This window comes from Dunckerocampus dactyliophorus, chromosome 2 (assembly GCF_027744805.1).
Source record: "Dunckerocampus dactyliophorus isolate RoL2022-P2 chromosome 2, RoL_Ddac_1.1, whole genome shotgun sequence".
NCBI classification, from domain to species: Eukaryota; Metazoa; Chordata; class Actinopteri; order Syngnathiformes; family Syngnathidae; genus Dunckerocampus; species Dunckerocampus dactyliophorus.
This window is the reverse complement of record NC_072820.1, coordinates 13000774-13024427: the sequence shown is the minus strand read 5'-3', so window position 1 is coordinate 13024427 and position 23654 is coordinate 13000774. Positions and strand designations below refer to the sequence as shown.

Here is a 23654-nt window from a genome sequence, read left to right as displayed (position 1 = left end):
ATATACAGCTCAATGTTATTACATTTGTATTTCCTTTACTCCCTTTCTTCCTTCCTTTCTGTAGTAAGATCACATCACAGCTAGAATTAATGTTGCTCAGCTGCTGGTCCTGTCATCTGCTCGTGCTGAGCACAACAGCAGGAGCCCTGCAGCCCCCTTTGAGAAATAGATCAGAGAGCAGGTGAGTCACGACTCTGAGGGAGGGAGGGTGCTGCACCTTTTACGTCAGCAAGGTCAACAGAGAATTTCTCCCTCTTCACAGGACATGACAGGATGAAGAAAAATACTTCTGCATTTTACATCACGAAGTAACCATAATTGTATCCATTTATGTGGAAGAAGTGATTGAGGTTGCCCTTGCTTTTGTCAGGGATGAAAAATGCCTTTTACTGCATGACTCATCCCACTATACAAGCTGCTACTTAAGCATGAGTGCGGCACAAAGACGTAAGATGGCCGCATACACACATCAGCTCAGACCTTGTCTGAAAAGACTGAGTGTTGATTGTACATACACACTGCTGACATGCCTATTACATGTTACAAACCGTACGCATGAGTAATTCATCTGTTCACATTTGACAAGTGGGAAGCTGTTGCCGATTAGTGCTGCTAGTCATCAGATGGTCCAGTAACAGCTCAACTATCACTCATTTTGAATAATAGTCATTCAGTGAAAGCATTTTTGAAAACAGCTGCTCAATATTAGTAGCTCAAGTGGCCCCTCCAACCCCAAAAGTAGCGCAATTTGAACTCCGACCATATTTTGCTGTGGGAAAGTATGTCTCAGAAGTCAAACAAGAATTTGGAGGTCTACCATCTTGTCGTCTAATGAATCAGTTCCACAAGTTTTGATTTTTCTTGAAATCATGAAGCCACCACAGAAGGGTACCAGTGATGGGTGAAGGGCGAAAGTACGATGATAACCCTAGAACCGAAAATTTAATTGTGAGGCTGCTCAGTACAAGAGCCTCACATCAACTCAATGAGTATCAATTACATATAATTTTAAAAAAAGCATTTTAACTAATGAAAAAACATTAGATGAAGATGCTAACATAAGCCAATACATATAAAACACCAATAGGTGACAGTATGACTTTGCAATCACCTCCCTGTTCCCTTTCCATTAGGTCTCTGTGAGGCTTCTTCAAAGGGTGAGTAAGTTTACTGTATTTAAGTTTATTGTGCAGTGATTTACTTTCAACTTGTGCGGCTGTTAAGATTACCTGCTCAATCAATACATATTAATGATGACTGGAAATAATTAATGTTAAAATGCAATTTTATTGTAGAAACTGGAACAGCTTGGAAGTCACCCAGCATCAGAATGGATTGTGTTCTACTTTGGAGGATGTAGAGTGTTATCCCCTTAAGAAGTGTTTTATTATAGTGCATTTTCAGTCCAATATTCAGGTCAGAATATTTACAGTAGGTGGAGCACAAACGACTGTAGGTTGTCTTAATTGAAAACAGTGGGCAAATACTCTCATGAGACACTTTATTAGGTATACCTGCATAATCACCTGTAATAAGATCCAATACAAGAGCTGCATACTAAAATGTGCCTTTACAGAGATAATAATGCTCTTATTAGACACACTGCTCTCTCAGTATGACGCAACACACTCCAAACACAATAATAAAATACTGTGAAATAAGTCTATCTACATAAAGGCATTTTGGATACAGCTCTCAAACTGACATGTTATCCACTACTAGATTGTGTAAGTGTACCTAATGTTTCAGTCAGTGATGGTAATGAAGAGATGGTTGGAGTATTTTTTCCCATGGTCCATGGCACAATGGAGAGGATTTTCTGACAAAATACATTATATGAACTTTATGAAGCCTTTCCAACCTGTCCAAACATCTGCAACAACACTGGTGATGCAACACTTTCCCTGAATTCCCTTCATTGTGCACAAAAACTCTCTACTGTATTTTCATTCCGTTCATAATAAGAGAGGAATGCAAACAATGGTGGTCGCTAAAATGGTCACCTGTTGCCTTCATGCAAATCTAAACAAGAAGGACACTTGTGGAGGATATGGTTGGTCATGACACAAATGGTTAACATGGATTTGTTTCTTCCCAACAAAGTGCTTTTTGTTTTGAGGTTTAAAACCGTACAGTCTTCACTTACACATTGTTTGGACATTACAGTAGTAGCATGCGGAAAATTCACAATTTTTAATGTTTGAAAATATTCCTAAAGATGAAGGAGCTAAGGTATCTCTGTGCAATATGAGCTAAAAAGGGGGAAGATGGCATCACAGTGGAAGTTAAGGTCTGAGAGGAAACGCTGGCGGAGGCTGGCCATCAGATTATATTTGTGATGTGTTGATGACAGGACATGAGGTTATTTGGGACTGTGGTCAGGTGAGGCTGTGTGAGAAGCGGCGACCACCACCCGCTCACTTCTTCCCTGGCTGAGCTCGACCCTTCTTAGGCCGCCGTAGAGCCTCTCCTCCACTGCTGCTGCCAGCTTATCTGTCAGGCTGCTCTCCACCTGCTGGCTGCTGTTGTTGTTCCTGTTGTCCACTTTGGGGTCCATGCAGCTTGGAGGCGGACTGCTTGTGCTTTTTGTGTTGGAAGAGGTTTGGTGACCCTCGCTGCCCTGGCTGGTGGGCTCTGTGGTGGTCATGTTTGCTCCATTGCTGGATGTTGTGCTCTCTTTGACTGCATCCTCACACGCCGCAGTCTCACTCGCTTCTTCGTCCGCTGCGCTGGCGATGCGTGACAGTGTGCTGTGATACCTGGTGTCCAGAGGGTAGCTGGCACTGTCGCCTCTGGGAAGCGGAGTGAACCTCTGCCTCTCTAAAGACGGTGAGTACCGCCCCCCTGTCCCCGAGCCAGGGTCACTGTATTGCTTGTGTCTCTGCCACTGCTTCCGGAGGTGCACTCTCGATCGATGCCTGGTCCGAAACGGAGAGTCTTGCTGATCGAACCGGGGGTCGTGTCGGAGGAACTCGTTGAAAAGAGCGTCTGTCTTCTCGTCGATGCTGTAGTCGCGACGATGGAGACGAGGTCGGTGAGGACTGGAGGGCTGAGACACTGGCTTTATCAGCTGAGATGTTACATGTGATTCTTGTTTCTGAAGTGATTTGATGAGCGGATATGGTTCTTGGAGGCTACCCTCTGCGCTTTCTGGTAAGTCTTCTTCCAACGCTTCCTGGAACAACCTGGTCTCAGTGCTCTCGCACACAGTACCTTTCCTCCCTGAGCTTGTGAAGAACAACCTCCTCTCTGACGCCGTCTTCCCACGAGAAGCTGCAGGAGTCCCAAAAATCCGCATCTCCTCAGGTGCCTTGAATGGTGTTTCAATGGAGGCGTAGCCACTATCCATCTGAAGGAGCTTGCGGTTTCCCACGTCAGCTTCTCCGTCGACCCCGCCTCCCATTTCACTGGCCCCACCTGATGCCCCTCGGACGCCTCCCTCCATCACCTCTCCATCTGGTTCAGGTTCATCATCTAAGTCTTGAGACAAGCAGCTGTCTAGATGTCCAGTGCGAGCAGCTGGACAACCCAACGATGAGACACTTTCAGCATCACTACGGATGGACTCCCGGTCAGTGCTGCTCTGGTCCGAGGAGGCGTATTGCTCCAGAGAGGCTCTCAAGCTCCAGATGTCTCTGTAGAGGGATGAATGTGCCTCCGAGCATAAAAGAGAAGAACCCAAATCCGCCCTTTGTCTGATCTCAGCTCCCAACACGCCGTCTTCTCCTTCATCTTGGTCCACCTCACAGTTTTGCCTCAGTGCACCTTCAGGAGTTTTCCTGGATGAGTCTTCCAAGTGAATGGCTTCTGATTGTGGCTCAAACAAATCATCGTCCTCTGGAGATTCAAACACAACCTCGCCAGTGTCTATCCTTCTGACGGCATCTGGTTTTAACTCCGTCTCCACTCTTGATGCATTTGATGAGATGCTGTCTTGTCTCTGGATAGAACAGTCATCTGGTTCTTCTTTCCTACTGGTGACACCCCCTATCTCTACCACCATGGCCTCCAGATTTAGCCTTTAACACAGGGAGAAAAACGTTATTTAATGATGACTTTGTGGTTTGGCAAGTTTCTGGTGACAAGATATACCTGTGGAGGAAGACCGAGGAAGGACCCGTGGAAGGTTGAGAGAGGGACTCTGCAGACAGTGACTGGAGGCCACTTGTCTGACTGGGGAAAGACCCGGTTGGATCGTCTCGGAGAGGGGAGTCATCCCCGGTGTGGTCGGTGGTTTCACTTGCAGCTCTCTGCCTCTGGAAAGGCCTTCTCTTTGGGGATCCTGGTAAAAGATGCATGACAGCTTTTTAATAAGAGTATTTCGGGGTCCAACCTTAAGGGTAAAACCCCCACACAAACCTTTGGCATCCAGACTGGCGGCCCGGTGGCTGCTGTCAAACTTCCACCGCCTGAAATATGGCCCAGCTCCCTCCAGACTGGCATGGCGCCGCAGTTTCGATAAGAACTGCAGGACTGAAGTCTGTCCCGGTGCCTGAGTGGATTCTCCCTTCATCATGTGGTCACTGCGAGCCTCTCCTCGGCCCCCAAGGGCGTCAAACTGACTCAAGAGATCAGGTGATCAACTAGTGTACAGTATCAATGAACTTTCAAACAAAGTATGACAAATATTTAAAAAATGAGAAAGCAGCTGATGCTCACAGTTAGGGAGCGTTTGCTTCGTAAAGCCGAATCCTGTCTGGGAATCTGGTCCAGAATGATGGAGTGGTGTGTGTCTCCTGGAAGACCTCCACTGAGGCTCTGACCCAACCAGTCAGGCATTCTTCTGTCAGTCGGCTGTTGAAAGAAAACAATTTGTGGTCCAATGGCTGATTGAAACAGTGACTGCAGCAACCAGTGGTCATGCTAACCTGAGATGTAAACAGGAAAAATCATTTTAATATGCTGAAATGGGTCCACTAATTTAACTGGACTAGGGGGGCACTGATGGTTATGCTCCACCGATTCTACCTAGCAACAGGTGTCCAAGCAAACCTATGACATAAACAGGAAAATGATGTATTAAAATGCCAATTTTTCCATTGGACTTGGGGACACTTATGATCGTGCCCCATGAAACATGAAAATTAGTTTCCGAAAACCCGATATTAAAATATACCAATTTTCTTCATTATTCTTTGGGGTGCTAAAAAAAGAACAAAACATTTTTTTAATTGCACTTTGGGGCACAATGATTTTGCTCCACAAATTCTGCCTAGCAACAATTGACCGCACATACGTGTGTGGTCAACAGGCAAAAAAAAAAAGATCCCAGTTTTTAGTAATATTGTGTTTTGTAATTATATGTAATTTTATTTGATATAAACAGGAAAAAATATTTAATGACAATAATATGCTGAAATGGGTCCATTAATGTCATTTATTTGGGGGCACTAATAATTGTACTCCACAAATTCTGCTTAGCAACAAGTGACCATGCAAACCTGTTTTGTAAATGAACAGAATTCCATGAAATGAATAATAATAGATTTTATGCCATAACATTCAAACCAAACTGCTAATTACTGTGCATTATTTTTGTCTTCTCTTTAGGAGAGCAGAAGAGATGGATGCCACTTACCTGGTAGATTGAGAGGGGCAGTTTGGGCGCTGGCACCTCACTGATGTTAACAGTGCTGCTCTCAGTGGAGTCACACTCCATGATGGTGAGGATCTTGAGGTCACACGGAGCCGGCGGCAAGTGGAGGTGGGTCAGTCGAGCCTTTTTCAGGTGGTGAAAATCCCCCTCGGTCAGAGTGTACCTGAAGGACAGAGGTGGGGGGATGTGTTACCATTAACACTATCGTACTTTTAAGAACTCATTTGGTGTGTACCTGCGTCCTTTTTCCTGAGCCATCTTCTCTTGTTCGTACAGAGCAGACTCGTTGAAGGAGACTCTGCGGCCGGTCAACCCGGTGGAAACAAACCTCTCTGACTCGCCGTCATGGCAACTCGTAGCCGACAGAGCGTCTGATTCATCCAGGCGAATAGTGATCTCTTAGTGACCCAATTGAGGGAGTGAGATGACGATACAGTAAGTACATTGTAAATATATGACCTGAGATTACGTAGCTCTGACCTTGGGTGGGCTGAGAGTCTTCCACGTAAGTCGTGTTGGTCTTCTCAGGGTCATCGCTCGCTCTGAAAGAAACACAATCATTACCACACAGCAGTAGTGACTGTAACAGAGGCAAGGGGAGGCAGAACACCACCAGATCCAGTAGATGGCCCTGTTTTGTATTGTGTACTTAATACAGTGTAGTGATTCACCAAATCCAGCAAACGGTGGATTTCTTTATGTGCAACATGTATTCTATATTTAATACAGTGCAGGGACTCACCAGAAACCGGTTCTCATTGGGCTTTGGGGTAGAAATAGCAAAATAATGGGGATTTTCCAAGTTGCATAATTTTTCATAGGAATAATAATTATTGTGCAAAATTACAAGAAGTTAGAAGTGTTTTTAAAAGCAGCCTGATTTTCTCTAAAAGTTATACGCAATATCAGACTTTTTAAATAAGTTGTTGCTAATGATTTACTGTATTTAGAAAACATTTGACATCACTTGCAAATTCCAAAGTGTTTACAGAAAAAAATGTGTTTAAAAAGTAAATGTAAAAGCAGAAAAGAACAAAATTTGTATTTATTGTAAATTAAAAATCAAAACATCAAATAAATATATATTTTCTTTAATTACCAGTTTTATATTTCTTAATTCTCCAAAAGAATGTTGTCATTAATTCCCATGAACAGTGATAAGCTTTGATTATTTTCAAACTTCCTGTGGTGCATTATAGGGCGACTGGATTAAAAAAAAAGAAAAGTTATTTTGATATCAAATCCTTTTCGGTGTATGAATATCCTTTTGTATCCCCACCACCTCCCTCCTGAGTACCACCAACCTGGAGTAGCGGCGCCCACCCATGCAGCAGCGGTGGCAGAAGAGCAGCAGCAGGGAGAGGAGGACCAGCGTCCCCCCTGCGAAAACACTCAGCAGCACCAGGAGCAGCACATAATTCTCCACCTGGCCCGCCGACACAGGTACATCCTGTTGGGGATAACCAGACCACTACTTTTACTCTGCTCCAGTGCATTAGAGCTTCCATTTGATGCTGCAGTGTGGGGGGAAAAAGATGAATACATTCTATTTTTGTGCTTAGCAGCTGACTGTTGAACATCTTTGCTACGTGAACGCAAACGCCCACATGCATTCATCTTAGATGGGTATAGACCTTTCTGTGTGGAGTTTGAATGCTCTCCGCATACTTGGATATGTTTCCTGACCTCCCCTTGTGTATTTTAAGTTCTTTAAATAGCCTAAATCATGACGTGTGAGTAGTTGTCTGCAAAGGAAATAGATGTTCAAATGTTGTAGAAGGACAGACAGACGGACACGTCTCAGTTATCTTGCATTATGCTTGCAACTGCATTACTCCTTCTAGAACAATAATGGATCATTCTCCTTTTAGAATAGTCTGTCAGCTAAGCGGCATATTATTTAATAAGGATTAGAATTAACAGTGAGGAAGTTGCAAGTGATTCTCATGCCCAGACTGACGTCGCCACACTTTGATTAATACTATCTGTCAGCTGAGGGAGAGCGGGGATGCTAATCGAAACGTCAGCGAGACCCTTAATTCAATTTCCAAGCTTTTCTCAATGAGATGGGGGGGCGGGCGGGCTTGGTTGGTGGGGGCTAAGGCTAAAAATGGAAATGAGAGGAGGATGCAGACGCACATGAGCAATCCCCGCAGCGAGGAGAACATCCTGCATCTGTTCTGATGTCACATTCCAAAGATGGTGACAAGTAACTGGGTTATTGAGAAAAAAAAACGCTTAACCCCTTGAAGGTACTACATTTTAATGAAAAAATACATGTTAACATCAGTGGCGTGCAGTCAGGGCCAGCAAAGCCTTCTCCGCCGGCCTACCCCTGACCTGAATCACTGGCCTACATGTCGAACTTAAACTGTGGTATTTGTTCATTAAAATACAAGAATTTATTCTCAACAGTCCATTATGTTCATTTCGTAGCGTGTTCATTTTTTTTTGTTCAATCAGATTTCAGCTTCTATGTGTTGTCATATCAATGTAATCTGCCCAGAGTGTTGGCCCCTGTCACATGCACGCTATTAGCAATGGAGGTGTTTTTTTAGCCAGTCAGACCTCTGATTCGCCGCTCAGGGTCATCTCGCAGGCCCCGAGTTGTGATTGGCTGATCAGAGCAAATAGGCAGGCCCTCAGTCCTGATTGGTTGTTTAGAGCAAAACTTTCGACAAGATAAGGTACGTCCACAATGGCTGACTGGGGAGGATGAAATTGACATTTCTGGTAAGTAGATGCATTTTACTTAAAAGGTTTTATATTTTTGCCATGCTATTAGATAAATATTGATTGTGAACTACCAAATGCACTGCCTGCCTCTGGTTAACATAATAAATAAATTAGGATTAGGATACTTCAGTACGATTATAATGATTATTATTTTTGTGGATCTGAAGCTAATAAGCCATCCATCCATCCATCAATTTTCTATGCCGCTTAGCCTCATTAGGGTCACGGGGGTATGCTGGAGCCTATCCCAGCTGACTTTGGGGGGGGGGAGGCGGGGTACACCCTGGACTGGTCGCCAGTCAATTGCAGGGCCTGAAGCTAATTATAGCAAAACAATTTATTTCATAAAATAGGTGTCTTTATTTATAAAAAATTGGACTAATGACAACATATTAGTAAATGTGAATCAGGGTATATTAGATAATAGATATTATTACACATAATTAGATACAGTAATAATGAACAATCTAATATAAATAGGTTTCTTATTTATTCAAAATGGGACTAATCAAAAAAATATGAATGAAACATTTTACTGGGTGGACTAAATTTCTATTACAATATGCTTTTAGCAGTAAGTTACCTTGCATTAATTACAAGTAATTTTAGTCCAATTATTCTTTTTAATCATTATAATTTTTGTATTAAATTATAATTAATATTTTTCACCAAAAAAAAGTGGAATCTGAATGGTAATAAAACAATTTATCGAACAATTGATTATTTACTTATTTATTCATGCCTATTTTAACCTACCGGTATGTTTTGTATTTATTTATGTATGCCTATTCTTTATTTATGTTACATCTAAGATACCAAATATGGGTTGTTTGTCTATAGGGTTAAAGTTACAGTATGCAAATGTATTACCAGTAAAAAAAAAATTATTCTATTTTTTTTAGCGTCCAGGCTCCCCCACATGTTTAAAGTGCTTTTAAGCTTCTTTTGCGAGCATGCAACGGTTACTAAACATGTCAAAGATAAAATACGTTGTGACCTATAGGTTCTAATGATACTTTGGCAGGTGTAATATTTTTTGAATGTTCTGAATGCCTGTTTCTATGCCAGTGTGCGTATACTGTGGAGTAGACTAATGCTGCCCAAAGGAGCATGCTTTTCATACTTCAACCATGCTCTCCACCCCTGTCACATGTGTATTTTTTGTATTCATTAAATGCAGTTGTGGCCAACATTGAGGCCTTTGGGGAAAATACAGTATGTAACGTTTCATCATATGTTTGCGTGCCTTGTGCGATTCGCAGTTGGAGTGACACCTTAATGCTCTTCCATCTGCACGTCCCTATGTGTGCGTTTGTGTGTGTGTGTGTGCTTCATGAAATCTGCCGTTTCCACCAGCTCAGCCAAACAGGAGGAACATTGCGATCAATCAGCTGCAGCAGCAGCGAGGCCTCTTGTCTTTCCTCTTTGGATACACATCAGGCAGTCCTAACACGCACGTACCATACATATTAAACTGTCTTAATATTACTCACAGTGGAGTTCTCCGTCAGACTTGTCAGAGCAGGCGAATCATTGCTCATGGTCCAGGTCAGCGTGGGTGAACCCTGCAGAGGACCACCAAAGTCAGAGACAGTCCAACCAACGGCGTCATCTGTCATTGTTATCTTGGTGTCATTGTGTAAAGTGAAGGTGAAGAACGTGAATGTGTGCTTCTGTGTCTCACTGGAACCCGCCTCAAAATGCTCTAGCTAGAACATGCTGTCTAGAAAAGGTGTTCCATAACTGTTCTAATACCTGCTTGATTTACTATCACATAGATCTAAAGCCACCTTTATCTTCAACCTGTTGTATCTCATCTAGCCAATTTTACTTGGCACCAGACTGAGCCTGCGGTATCTAGTACCTCCTGTATCTAGAGTCCCCTCTGCTTTGGCTAAAATGTGCTCTAGCTAGGGCCTGCTACATCTGAACCCTGCTCCGTTTAACTGAGGTGTGGACTTGAGTCGCAATTTTGATGACTTTGGACTCAAAAATATCTTCAAAGATAACTTGACTTTGATATCGATGATTCGGGACCTGACTCAGACTTTAGTCTGATGACTTGAAAGTACTTGAGATTTTCAGTGAGTGTGTTGAGTAACATTTACATTACATTTCTGTGAGCGCCAGACTGCTGGAGAGTGGTAGACTGTTATTCACATCCACACACAAAGTGAATTATAGTAGGTAAAATGAATATATCTTGAACATCTGCAGAGGTTCATTTGTTGTTGGACTGGTTTGCACTGAGGAAATCCTGAATGCTATGTCACACTGGTCTTGTTTTATTTCAAAAATAGATCAGTTCAAAATGCATTCATTTGTCAAATCTAATAGATTGTTTCATTGTTAAAATGGCATTTTATTTGGTAAACACTGAACAGTGCTTATGACTTGTAAGGACTCGAAAATTCCAAACTTATGACTTGGGACTTGACTCGACCTGTCCTGTCCTGGCTTCAGACTTATCTTGGACTTGCACGTTTTTACTTGAGGGTTGACGTGCGACCTGGGATTTAAGACTTGAGACTGACTTGAGATTTGCAAAACACTGACTTTCTTTCACCTCTGCTATTTAGTAACCGCTCAACCTAGAACAGAGTCCTTGACTTATCTAAAAATCAATTTGATCTTTTGCCTGCTATATTGAACCTGGAGACTTGTGTATCTCATCCCTGGTTTATCTGGAACATGTACCTATTGCCTGCTATACTGACTCTGGGGCCTGCTGTAGGTTTATCAGCTCAATCTTGAGCTTGTTGTATCAGTGCTTGCTGTATCTAGAAAATGTTGACTCTAGTGCCAGACGTATATAGAGCCATCTTTTTAAAAAAAAATTAAAAAAAAGCTTGTACCTAGTCCCTACCACATTATAGCTAGATACTGATCTACTGTTTAGTATGTTTTACCTAGTACCACCTGTACCAAGTACCTGACTTACCTAGAACCTATCTAGAACTTGCTACAGCCAAATACCTGTTACACCTAGAACATTTTCTATGTACATTGTATGTACATCCAGCCTGCTTTATCCTAATAATCACTTCTGTATCTCAAACCATGCTTGATGTAGTACCTCCTATATCTAGTACCAGACTTATGTATCTAGAATCTGCTATATCTAGTCACTAATATATCTGGACCCTAATATATTTTTGATCATTCCCGCTTTATCTAGAGCCTGTTGTATTTAGAACTGTATGCATCTAGAGACTGCTATATTTAGTCCCTTTAGTATCTGGAACCAGTTGTATGTGTCTCCTGTTTCAAGCACTTAACTTATGTATCTAGAACATGCAATATCTAGTCCCTGATATATCGGGAGCCTGATACCGTAATCCCTTGTTTATCACGGTTAATTGGTTCCAGACCCAGCCCAATCCTTATTTATAGATCCAATATTTTAGTAGTTGGAGCATAGAAAACCTACTTTACCACCTTCAGTTTGTAACATTATTAGAGCCTTCTAGACATGACCTAACACCCCTATAGTCTCCTTTACATTCGTATTACCCAATATAGTAGACGTAATAACAGAAAATAAGCCATTTAAGACGTAAATAAGACTTGTGCTCGTGTGTGTTGCTGTAAATGTGTTCCGGTGGTGCTGACAGGAAGTGATGTTGGAGGTTCAGAGTTCACTTTGTAAGGGATTACCGTGCCCGTTGTGAGATAATTCAAACCTGGAAGAAAAGCCTGGTGTTTGGGCGATCAAGTCTGCTGCATGTGTGCCTCACCGAACATTACAGTTACATTACCGACACCTCGTCACCAGTGTAGAATATTACATATCATTCACAGCATCTTTGAATGCATTATATTTGTATTTTAGTTAATTTAGCCATTTTTAGGCTTGAAAATGCTTAATTTAGGCAAAAATACGTAACACTTGCTTCAATATGCATATCTCTTGACTAATAATAGGCAGTATTCAACCATGAAAGAGCATGATATAATAATGAATATATTTTGGAAAAACCGTGATAGAGTTAAGCCGTGAAATTCAAAGCGCAAAGTGGCGAGGGACGACTGCATAATGAATCCCTGCTTTATCTAGAGCCTGTATTGTAGTATCTGGAGACTGCCATATCTCGTGCACGCTCGACCCGTTTCGTCTTGAGCTATCTGTATCTAGAACATACAGTTTTTGTTGAAGTTCCTATGAAAGTGTGTTGTCACGCACTAATCACTTTAACCATATCACAGTTCTCGCAGCTCATTTTGCAAGTGCATTTTTCTTTACGTTTATGGTTTATATGGTAATTGCTGTCCAGCACCTGAAAGAGTCCTCATCCAGTAGATTAGTGACTTTGTAGGCCGAGCAGATGGGCCGCTGCCAGTTAGTCCTGCATGACTGGATTACAGCCATTTTTGTTTGATTATGTTAACACTGTCTGACAACAATCCCCACAGACAGCTCCAGTATGAACTCTGAGGGCAATTACATAGACTGGTGATTTTATGTATTTTTTTTAGCGAGGCTGTTATCTGTGATTATACACTAATTCCCTGTGCAACAAATAATTAGAATAAAAGCCTTTTCCAACAATCACATCTGGACACATCCACCTGGAAGATTAAGACCTGTCTAATTCTAAAATTTGATCAATCCATACCCATAAAAGTAGTGGACACATGTTAGGAGATGGATTTGCCAATATCACTTAAATACTCCCTGAATTTGAGACAGAAAAGGAGAACCCGGTAACACACAATTATGTACACGTCAGTCCCTGATACCAGTCCTGACACACACATTGCCAACACTGCTGCACATTCTCCAGCCATGTGACTCAGATAATATTTTATGTAATATCTCATACATACCAGCCGTGCTATGGCCGCGATGTTGATACACCACTGCACACCTTATGCTCAGTCAGTGCGGATTGGTGGATAATTGTGTTGTTGTGGAGATACATAGGGTAGAAGAAAGTAGGATTTTTATGACAATGTGAATACACTAGTGCATGAAGAAGTGTCAGTGCATACATGTTGTACTTTTTAGTGTACAATAGTGATGCTCATGCTGTATGTGAGTGCGTGTTCTATACTGTACAGTATGTGCTGCATCTTACGTTCTAAATCAGAAGGCGTGGAAGCAGCTTCCCTCCGTTCCCTCCGTCCAGTGACTACAGTGAGTCCCTCAGCATCTTCCACTCTCCCGTGTCCCACATCTCTGGCTGCTCTCAGCCCGCCTGTGTGGAAGGAAGGAATCACCGTCAACTGTCTAAACCCGATGATTCTCCACATCGTCATCTTCTTACATAATCAAACACATCATCCACTCGCCTGTATGCGCTCCTTACTGAGGCTGATCCGACGGGGCTCACCGAGATGAAGGTTCCGGTCCAGGCTGCTCCCAACGTCTTCTGCATCCTTGAATTTGGGCTTCAAAACGCACTGGAGTTATGAATGAAAGCCATTGGACACACCCACCCGCCCGCCTGCTTCCGACGCACCACGTGACCAGCGCTGACGATGCTGATGGTGGTGATGATGATGCGAGACGAAAGAGAACCCCCCTCCCACGACCACCACCACCACCACCACACCCCTCCATTCACAGCTGCTCTCATTCATTGTATTGCAATCGATTACCCGACTATAGTAGAATTGATTGTGTGCTTTCTTTCTGTATCTAATTCTTTATTTTTTTTCCATTACGTCAGAGGGCAACAGCGTTTCCCTGTCGTAAACGACATTGTTGCAAGCTGGGGTTTTACCACACGATGGCAGCATTGGACCGACAGTTTCGTCTGAAAACAGCCCACACGTCGTGAGTCAATAAAAAGGCACAAACAAGACGAGGCATTGTTTCAAATGTATTAATAAACAAGTAATAAATGTTATACACAATTGCACAAAGAACAGTAGAACCTCCAGAGTGACTTATAATAACCATAGAGCCAGAAGTACAACTTACAGCGACATACGACATGTATCTGGCGGCAATTACTGTAAATGTCACTTACATAACGCCATTTAATTGGAGCAAATATGCTCACTTACTGTAAACTACACGATACTGTTACCATATTGACGCAAATAAGACGGTATTTGCTCCTTCAAAAAAGTCTGAAAAAGACTGTTTCGTAGAAGACCATCTCAAGACCTTGGCCATCTTAAAGATTTGACTCTACAAGTGTTTATTTGTCTTTGATTTTCTTGTCCTTTTGTAACGACGCCATAAAATGGTATACCAGTGTGTGTCGCTTACATAACACATACTAATTTTAGCAAACATGCCAACACTGACTGTACATTACACTACACGTATTACCATATGCGAATCAGAGCTTTTTTCTGTCACTCCCAGTGACTCAAACGTCGTTAGCAACTTAGTAAACAACATGGGAGGAGTAGTGCTGCTAATTTTCAGATCATGGTGATCCATGAAGCAGAGTCAATCAGCTAAGAAATGTGATATCCTTTTTTTATTGCAATCTACCAATATTTCTGATCATTACGAAAATGCCAGCAATACCGATTCGATACCACTAGAAGAGGGTAGCAACACCATCCTCCCCCTTCCTCCGCGCCTTCCTGTTTTTTAAACAGTGCTTAACTTCTGTATTTGCACGTCTCCGACAGTTGATGTTAAAATGTGACTTAAAACATTGCCTATACACGTCATAAAGGTTCAACTTTGTAGGTTCCACTGTAAAGTACAGAATAAGAAACAACACATCTCACACTGTGCTGAGTTTTCTCACTGATTAATAGTGTGGAGAAAAAAAGTGCAGATGTGACTAAGTGCAAACTCTGCGGAATGTCGACCTGTACAATGCTATGTCATATGACAACTGCACTTATTCTCCATTTTTATAGGACTATCTGAAGTATTAAATTGTACTCACTCATCATCCAACAATGTGTCAACTATTCACTTCTTATCTTTTATTATTATATTTTTTCATGAGTTCTATACAATTTATTTATATTGCTTTGCAAACCTCAACTTAATTGTAACATATTTGTAACCATATTTGGTTGTGTCACAGCCAGGAGGTTGTGGGTTTGAATCTGGCTTCTTGATTTCTTTGCACGGAGAGTGCGTGTTCTCCTTGTGCTAGTGTGGGTTTACGGCAGGTTCTCCGATTTCCTCCAACAACAAACATTTTCCACTGAGGGCCGCATACTAAAAAAAACATTATTGATATTTTTGTAAGCCAACCCATGTACAGTAGATATGATACAAAGTTAAAGAAAAAAGAGCCTGCACATTGCATGCGAAGTCTATTATAGTATGAACCTTTTCTTTTTGCATTACACTTTTTGATTGTTTTTCCATTTTTGTTGTCGTTTTGTTTTTTATTTTACAAATATTGAAACCATCTTCTATTTTTCTCTCTCTCTTAATATTAGGGCATTATTCCCATAATATTTTAACTTTATCATAATATGACTTTTTTGCAACCTACTTTAAAACTAACCTAATTTATTGAAATTAAAATGGCAACTTTATTATTTTAGTTTGTTTCTTATAATAAAAGAAATAATTTTTCTTTAATATTTAAACTTGCTTTCCCTCCCTCATATTATGCTGTCCTTGTTCGGTTAATTGGTGACTGTAAATTGCCCAAAGGTGTGAGTGTGAGTGTGAATAGTCAACTGGGATAGGTTCCAGCTCACCTATGCCCCTAAAGATGAACAGCAGAAAATGAATGAACAAAAGATTCTATTTGATCTTTCAAAAACATTCATGCTTTATTTCTTTCATGCAATTGTCTTGATGTGCACAAGTGCTGAGGTGTAACATAGCGGAGGATTTAACACACCTGGAAAATAATGCCAGGAGAGTCCGCGGAGAAGTGGGAGGAATGTGAAGGAGAAGAGAACAGTGTCCGTGCGTGTCTTTCTATGTGTGTGTGTGTGTCTGTGTTGCATGAGCTCTGACGTCAGAGTTGCGTTTGTGCATGCGCCAGAGAGCAGGACATCCTGTAGAACAGTTCATGGCGATACTCTGAGAATGTAAAGTAGCCAAGCCCTCCTCCCTTCTCACAAGCTACCATGGAGATGTGCATGGAAGTGTTGCTGCAGCATGTGTGACAATCCCAAGGGCACTGATGCACACACTGTGAAAGAACAATAAAAAAAAGCAAGGTAGCTATTGGACAGAAGAAGAAGTGACGCATGAGACCGGAAAAAGCGGGGGTGTTGTGGGTGTACCTATTTTTAGCCAGCGTGAGGAGACACGTATTAGCCGCATTTCTAGTCACTCTCCTGTGCATCACGTGACAGGTGCAGCCCCAAAGCCGGCCGTGCACCAGAGGTGGGACATGAATACTAAAGAGGCAGGGATGAGAGGGAAAGAAGGCTGCTGCAGAATACAAAGAGGAGACCTGTTCTCACTGTCACAATGAAGTTAAAAATAAAACAGCCATACCATACATGTGCATGTGCATGCTGGCTGCCAATGTTTATTATTGCAGCATATCGCGCAACCTAGAAAATTGTTAAAATTGTTTTTTAACCAAATCATCTTGCTATAAACACCCACCAGCCATAACATATTATGTTATTATAGATTAGGGTATAGGAATACCTTTACCCTCTGCATCATACGTTATATTAGAGGGCCTCTATAGATCCAATACAGGTCATATTTTTGTGTTCAATTTACTATGCTTATTTTTGCAGTTTTCTGCAGTGTAGGATGACACTGCATAACAGTGGGAGCTGTTTCTACTGTTTTAGTGACCCTTTTTGTTACATACTACAAGAAATGTGCACAATGCAGTATGACAAAGTGCACTACATCACTGTAAACCACAATAATGAAGATGCTGTTTATATGAATACCTTCAAATGAGCACTGGGTCTCATTAAATGAATCGTAGTCGTATAAAATTAGAGAAATTACAGTATATTAATAAGCTTTGTGTTTACACAATTCTGATTGGCTGTCCGCCCCGGTGGGTGGAGCTTACTGGAGACTAGCTTCTCTAGTAAAGCTTTTGCGGTCACATCCATGGACTTGTGCTTTTGCTAGTAACCACTTCCTCTTAAATCTACTGTTCATTAACTTGCATTTAAACGAGATTTGAGAGATAATATAACGATATAAAGTATTATGTGAGGCTGTAATAAGGAAACAAGGCGGGGCGTCGGTACCTCATTCACGCCGGGCTCCACCATGCGTCTGTTGATCACCTCCACCTCCATCGGCAGCCCTGTAGAGATTTTTGTCCCTAAAGGAGAGACCCTTGAGGGCCTTAGGACGCGTCTCTCTCGTCAACTTCATGTGCAAACTGGCAGAATCGTCCTCCTGCATAAAGACAAGTAAGCAATGCTTGCTTTGTGCTCAAGCCATGCATTCACATGATTATAATGTGAAATAAATGAAAACCTGTCCCTGCATTATGATAGGCAGCTGACTGCAGGGAAACTATTAGAGCAAGGTGTAGCAGATGGCAGTAGACTAACCCTACAGGTACCTGCAGTAGTTGAGGCTGATTTATTTGTAAGTAAAACACAGTGGAGTTATACTTTCTTTTTTTTGTTGTTTGTTTAACTGGATTTTTCCTCCACAGTGTTCAAGTGCCAGAGCTGAAAGTGTGGTGGAGGTTTTGGAGAGTTTAACAGAATGCCAGGTAGGAAGTAAACTGTAACAAGAAGGCATGAGTGATGTGAGTGTGGCTTGTGAAAAAAATATATTTCTACACGTTCCTATTAGAACTATTTAGTTATTGATAACATAATTAAATGTAAACAGATTCCCCAATCTTATCAGTTTCATTCAGACCTAGATTGTATGTTTGACAGCAATTTGACATTAAGGGTTCCTGACATGATTCATCAACTTTGCTTAAATATGTTATACAGACCTGATCAAAATCTGAAGACCAGTTGGAAATTGCTCGCGTGTGCATTTTGCACATTTGGATCTTAATGAGGTTTTAAGTGGAGCTACAATATGCAAAAACAAGAAGGGGGAGTGAGACAAAAAGCACTTTGAAAAAGTAATTTATTGAAAACAACAATTAAACTGAAATAGGTTGTTTATCAACTGATCAAAAGTTTAAGACCATCGCTCAAAAAAGAACAAAAACTCTCCAAACCAGAACAAAAAATGTTCTCAGTAGGACTCAGTAATGAGTAGCTCCACCGTTCTTGTTAATCACTTCAAAAATTGGTTTGGGCATGCTTGATGTGAGTGTTTCCAGGAGGCTAGTGGGAACATTGCTCCAAGTGGTGAAGATGGCTTCACGAAGGGCATCAACTGTCTGGAACTGATGGCCATTTTTATAAACTTCCCTTGCCATCCATCCCCAAATGTTCTCTATGGGATTTAAATGAGGGGAACATGCAGGATGGTCCAAAAGAGTGATGTTATTCTCCCTGAAGAAGTCTTTGGTCAAGCGAGCATTGTGAACTGCAGCGTTGTCCTGTTGAAAAACCCAACTGGTACCACACAGACGAGGACCCTCAGTCATGAGGGATGCCCGCTGCAACATCTGCACGTAAGCATGCGCCGTTTGACGACCCTGCACCACCTGAAGCTCCAGTGTTCCACTGAGTGACAAAGTACCCAGACCATGATGGACCCCCCTCCACTGTGCCGGGTAGAAAACATCTCAGGTGGGATCTCCTTGTCATGCCAATAACGTTGGAAGCCATCTGGACCGTCAAGGTTAAATTTTTTTGTCATCAGAGAATAAAACTTTTTTCCACCATTCAAGGTCCCATGTTTGATGCACCCTGGCAAAATCTAAACGGGCAGTTTTGTGGCGTTGAAGGAGACGAGGTCTTTGAATTTGTTTTTTAAACCCTTTTCCCACAGATGCTGTCTGATGGTTATTGCACTGCAGTTGGCACCAGTAAGGGCTTTAATTTGGGTCTAAGACCGCCCGGTGTCTTGATGGACAGCCAGTTGGATCCTCCGGCTCAGTGCAGGTGTGATTTTTTTAGGTCTACCAGTTGACTTTTTTGTTCCATAATGCTCAGGATCTTTCAAAAAATTTTGAATGACTGTCTTACTACGCCCAAACTCAGCAGCAATGGCAGGCTGCGAGAGGCCTTGCTTATGCAGCTCAACAATACAACCACGTTCAAAAAGAGAAAGCTTCTTAGCTTTAGCCATCAGGAGGCCATGACAGTGTGAATGCCTAACAGAAAATAAAAAATTTTGAGCAGCTTTTGGCTTTTATAGCCTGTGATCTTAAACTTTTGATCAGGCGATAAACAACCTTTTTTTTTTTTTTTTAATGACAAGTTGCAAATGTTTTTTTGTCTCCCCCTTCTTTCTTTTGCATATTGTAGCTCTTCTTAAAACCTCATTAAGATCCAAATGTGCAAAATGCAAATTCTAGCAATTTTTCAACTGGTCTTAAGATTTTGATCAGGTCTGTATATTGTTTGTAATTATTATTTTATATATCGTTCGATTAACGGTAAATTATCAAACATTACATTCATAGTTTATGGCGCCACCCATGACGAACTAGCTCTCGCAGTTCAGCCTCATTTCCGGAAGTGACACCATCGGAGTACTATCACTCAGCTACACGAACATGGTCTACGAGACAGATGATTTTTATAGTGATTGTAGCGAAGATTTGAGCGATGTGTCAGTAGTTTTCGAGGAGGAAGAAACATTTGGATATTAATTAGAGAACTTGCAGAACATGACTTCACTTCCGGAAATGTGGCTGAGCTATGAGCTAGTTCATCATGGGTGGTGACATCAACTATAAATGTAATTTTTGCTAATTTACTGTTCACTTTCAAAAATCAAACAATGTAGAACATAATTAAGGAAAGTTGATGAATCATGTCAGGGACCCTTTAACATCACATTTAACTTGTTCTGGGGCTTATATCTCGGTCATACTTCATCAGATCAGGTTTTAACTTGTTTGCTTACATAAGAATTTACTTTTTTAAAATGTTGTTCTCTTTGTCCCAATAATGAACCAGTGGTTAATATGTCTGACTTTCCCACAGATAAGTGACTTCTGGTCCGGCCTTTTACCTCAGACCCTTAAACTAGCAATGGGTGCCCACATGATGTATGTGCAGCTCCAGCTGTCCGTTCAGCATGTGGCTAAACTGCAGCTAGACAATGCCTTAAAAGCTTCAAACAGATCTTCAACAAGTACCACTCGTCCAGCTACATATTCCATGCAATTTGACCCCCATGTGCGCCCGACTGTCCCTGCCGTGACCTGCCATCGGCGACCATTTTCTCATCATTCTTGTCCACACGTCATTTTATCAACGCCTTCCACATGTCCACTACCAGCGAGCACACCGGTTTGTTTAACTAATGACTCCAGTGCCGCACCTCAGAGTCCTTTACCAGCCTCCACCTTCAAAGCGGTCAGCCATGTTGGATTCTTTACATTGTTTTGTCACGTGATGCAATTTTTAAAGCACTATTAATCACTTTTTATTTTTTATTTTACAGACCGCTCACTCCGCCACTGTTGGGCCCATCAAGCAAGCAGGCACAGTAATAGAAAGCTTTGTTAGTCACGCTCAAGGAGTTTTCTCCGGAACTTTCTCCGGTAGGTCTCTCCGTTTTGTGGCTCTCCGACTGTTGGCTGAAACCAACAGTCTCAGCAAGCCAACTAGTAGCATGACATCAGCTATGGAATGTTGAGCTACATCTAGCAAGACTCCTGTTTCCATGCTAGTGTTGAATATGCATAGCCATCTGTAACGTGATTGCTCCTCTACAGTTACATTTGGGATGTACACATGCACGTGTGCCGCATAGCAGACTGTATTGCAATTGCTCCTTCACAAACCTTCATAATAGAAAGACTCCAAATGAGTTCATGAAGAAGTGTCATTTAGATAATGCGTTCGCTCATCTGTATGCATGCCATGTAAATAAGATAAGTCTATTTAGATTGTATTATAAAAGAATGTATAAAACGGGTGCCGGCGCCTTCCCCGATATAATAGTAGGGGAAACACTGATTAATTCTCCTCGTAGTCGATCAAGCAAATTTGGTCAAATGTCCATCACTAACTGAATCCATACATTTTAAATTCTGTTTTCAGTTAAAAATGTGCCATCTAAACAGCCCCAAATGGTGTGTTATTGTTATGGTGTGTTATTCACTACTGTGACACGCAAATGTGCAAAAAAAAAGTTAAAAACACATTCACACCAATGAACACTTGGTGTAATCAACTCAAAATCTCTTTTCCCGTTAGGCACACTGGCACCATGCAGTCGGAGCGGCTAGAGCCATCCTCGACGAGGCATTGCCATTATTCTGCAAATTCTTGACGACCTCCTCAGAGCTGCTACACACTACCAAGTGGCCCAGGTGAATCCCTTTTGTCCTGCTTCTGACCCCCTGGTGCACGACCACAAAGAGCTGGCCGAACGCCTCTGTGAAGCTTCTGGTGAGCTCAATCACATTTTAATTAATTCTAGTGTGATAGTATACTTCAGCACTACAGTACTATTGTTATTGCTTTTTTGTACATAGATGAGGAGGCTCACAGGTTCCTAACAACTTCGGAAGAGAATCAGACAATGCACTGCAAGCTGAAGCGCTTGCAGTTTTTAATGGACCAGCGACGACATCGCAAACAAACTTTGAGGAGCTCACAGTTGTCACAAACTTCACACCCATATCAGCATCGCCATCCTCCTGAATGTTCTAAAAGGCAGCCACGTCTCACTAAAAGCTAATTGTGTGCACGAACTGTTTATTTTTAGATAAAATAACTGACCGAGTACAATTTGGGGTCATTTCATTCATTGATAACAATGTGTTTCCCTCACTTAAAAAGTGCTCACCTTGTTCAGGTAGCTCACTTTCTCTGTTAGGTACACCATCTTCCTGCAGGGGGCACTAAAGGAGCCTTCAACAAACCTAACAAAACATAAACATGTATTGTTCATCGATAGTCCAGTAGAGTGCAAAATTTAAAGTAAAATGCAAAATAATAAAACGTGCACATATTTTCCATATTTGAGTCAAACACATTCAAAGAAGGTACACCACTTTTTTAAAGTAATTACTACAACTAACGAAATTTTGTTTTCCCTCAAAGATCTCACTTGTCTTTGTTTAGATGGCCCTTTTTAACTTAAATCGCATGTGATTGTTGAATTCCAGCATTTATTCACGAGTGCAAACGGCCATTTTAAGTAGAACGTGACAAAGGCGGAGCTATATTCCAGGGACTGCCGCGGCCTGCGTGGTCACGTGAACACGATGACGCATAATACTACGCGCAGATTAATGAAAACACAATAAATGAGCAAAGTACCATGAAAATGAGGTAGTGTGTTAGAACGGCATGTCCATTTTATCACAAGTGCTACCACTGACCTGCCCCTGACGGTGTGGTGCTAGCTTAGGACTGTAAATTGGTTAATTGTCAACTCATCCGCAAATTCATGTAACTACGCAATGGAACATAAAGTCCGCCATGATGGTCAGCAAGTCCGCAAGAAAGCTGGACGGGGGCTACACAACCTTGCACAACGTATTCACTAGCCTTGAGCTGAATGTAAAATAAAGTTATGCGCTGTGTGTACACTGTGATTAAATTAATGAATGTTATTGACTGAACAGAATTAATGCAGTATATTCTGCATTTTTATATATATATATATATATATATATATTATATGCATAAAAAATCATTATACTGCAGAAATATGACTTATATGTCGATGCCAATAAAAACCTAAGCAGCAGTATGAAATAAACTTTTTCCTTCTTTATTTTACCTTTTTCTTCCTTACAGTGTTACCAACGCTTAGCAATAAACATACAAAATAATAATAGCTTTATGGATAATTAACTGGACGTATTTACACAATGCAGCATTTATTTCAGTAATGGTATTGTGAACACATTTGATAGACAATAACCTTAATCATCATCATCGCTCAATTGCCATTAATTCAACTAGTCACCCAGAAAAACAAAGTAACTTTAAGCTGTATTGTGTGGGAGTCCGACACAATTTACGTTTTGATCACACATACTTGTCTTTGGAAACCTTAAACATGACAAATTTGGCCTTTTGGGCTCTCTATTGGCGCAAGTGTGCCGAGTACATGCTCACAATGAATGCAATGTTTCTGGATTCTGCTCACCATCATGGCGGCCAAACCGGCGCAGGCCATACTGCAGGGGTGGATGCAGATTGACATAACTATCTATTTAGAGTCCTCGGTGCTTACGTTCGGGAAATCGGTGCTATGCGAATCGAAAACTGGAAGCAAATGATTAAATTTGCCTTTTTCGTTCCCTTGCGCTGCTTTGTAATACTGTGTGTATGTTTTTTTCGGTATTTTACCATGTAATCGCATGATATAAAGAAGCAGTCGTGATGGCCG

At 41.5% G+C, this 23654-nt stretch overlaps 2 protein-coding genes across 4 annotated transcripts; one reads left to right on the top strand and one right to left on the bottom strand.

The window, feature by feature from the left end:
* Positions 1-1170: 1170 nt before the first annotated feature.
* On the bottom strand, positions 1171-23599 carry LOC129168874 (voltage-dependent calcium channel beta subunit-associated regulatory protein). 3 transcript variants are annotated; one of them, XM_054754642.1, is made up of 15 exons: positions 23412-23599; positions 22098-22173; positions 17450-17603; positions 13666-13723; positions 13411-13530; positions 13160-13200; positions 9826-9897; positions 6901-7046; positions 6077-6138; positions 5832-5994; positions 5579-5759; positions 4660-4794; positions 4360-4558; positions 4093-4282; positions 1171-4019 (listed from the first exon to the last, which is right to left on the bottom strand). In XM_054754642.1, exons 3-15 carry the CDS (start codon positions 17498-17500, stop codon positions 2363-2365), a joined length of 3075 nt encoding a protein of 1024 aa, XP_054610617.1. In that variant the 5' UTR covers positions 17501-17603; positions 22098-22173; positions 23412-23599; the 3' UTR covers positions 1171-2362. The 3 variants fall into 3 exon arrangements, with proteins under 3 accessions (XP_054610617.1, XP_054610627.1, XP_054610637.1); XM_054754652.1 differs by lacking the exon at positions 23412-23599 and having other exon boundaries at positions 22098-22178; XM_054754662.1 differs by lacking the exons at positions 13160-13200; positions 13666-13723; positions 17450-17603; positions 22098-22173; positions 23412-23599 and having other exon boundaries at positions 1178-4019.
* On the top strand, positions 17285-22991 carry LOC129168922 (midnolin-like). The gene is given in 7 exon segments (XM_054754763.1): positions 17285-17617; positions 17705-17798; positions 17869-17928; positions 20282-20656; positions 20745-20844; positions 21503-21697; positions 21784-22991. Coding segments are annotated over 7 exon segments (1176 nt in total). The 5' UTR covers positions 17285-17471; the 3' UTR covers positions 21990-22991.
* Positions 23600-23654: the final 55 nt, after the last annotated feature.

Coding starts and splice junctions, on each gene's coding strand:
- LOC129168874 (XM_054754642.1), bottom strand. CDS start 17,500: ATGGAGGTGGAGGTGATCAACAGACGCATGGTGGAGCCCGGCGTGAAT. Junction 13,724..17,449: donor TGGAGCCCGGCGTGAATGAG/GTACCGACGCCC, acceptor TGCGTTTTGAAG/CCCAAATTCAAGGATGCAGA. Junction 5,995..6,076: donor AGACTCTCAGCCCACCCAAG/GTCAGAGCTACG, acceptor TGGGTCACTAAG/AGATCACTATTCGCCTGGAT.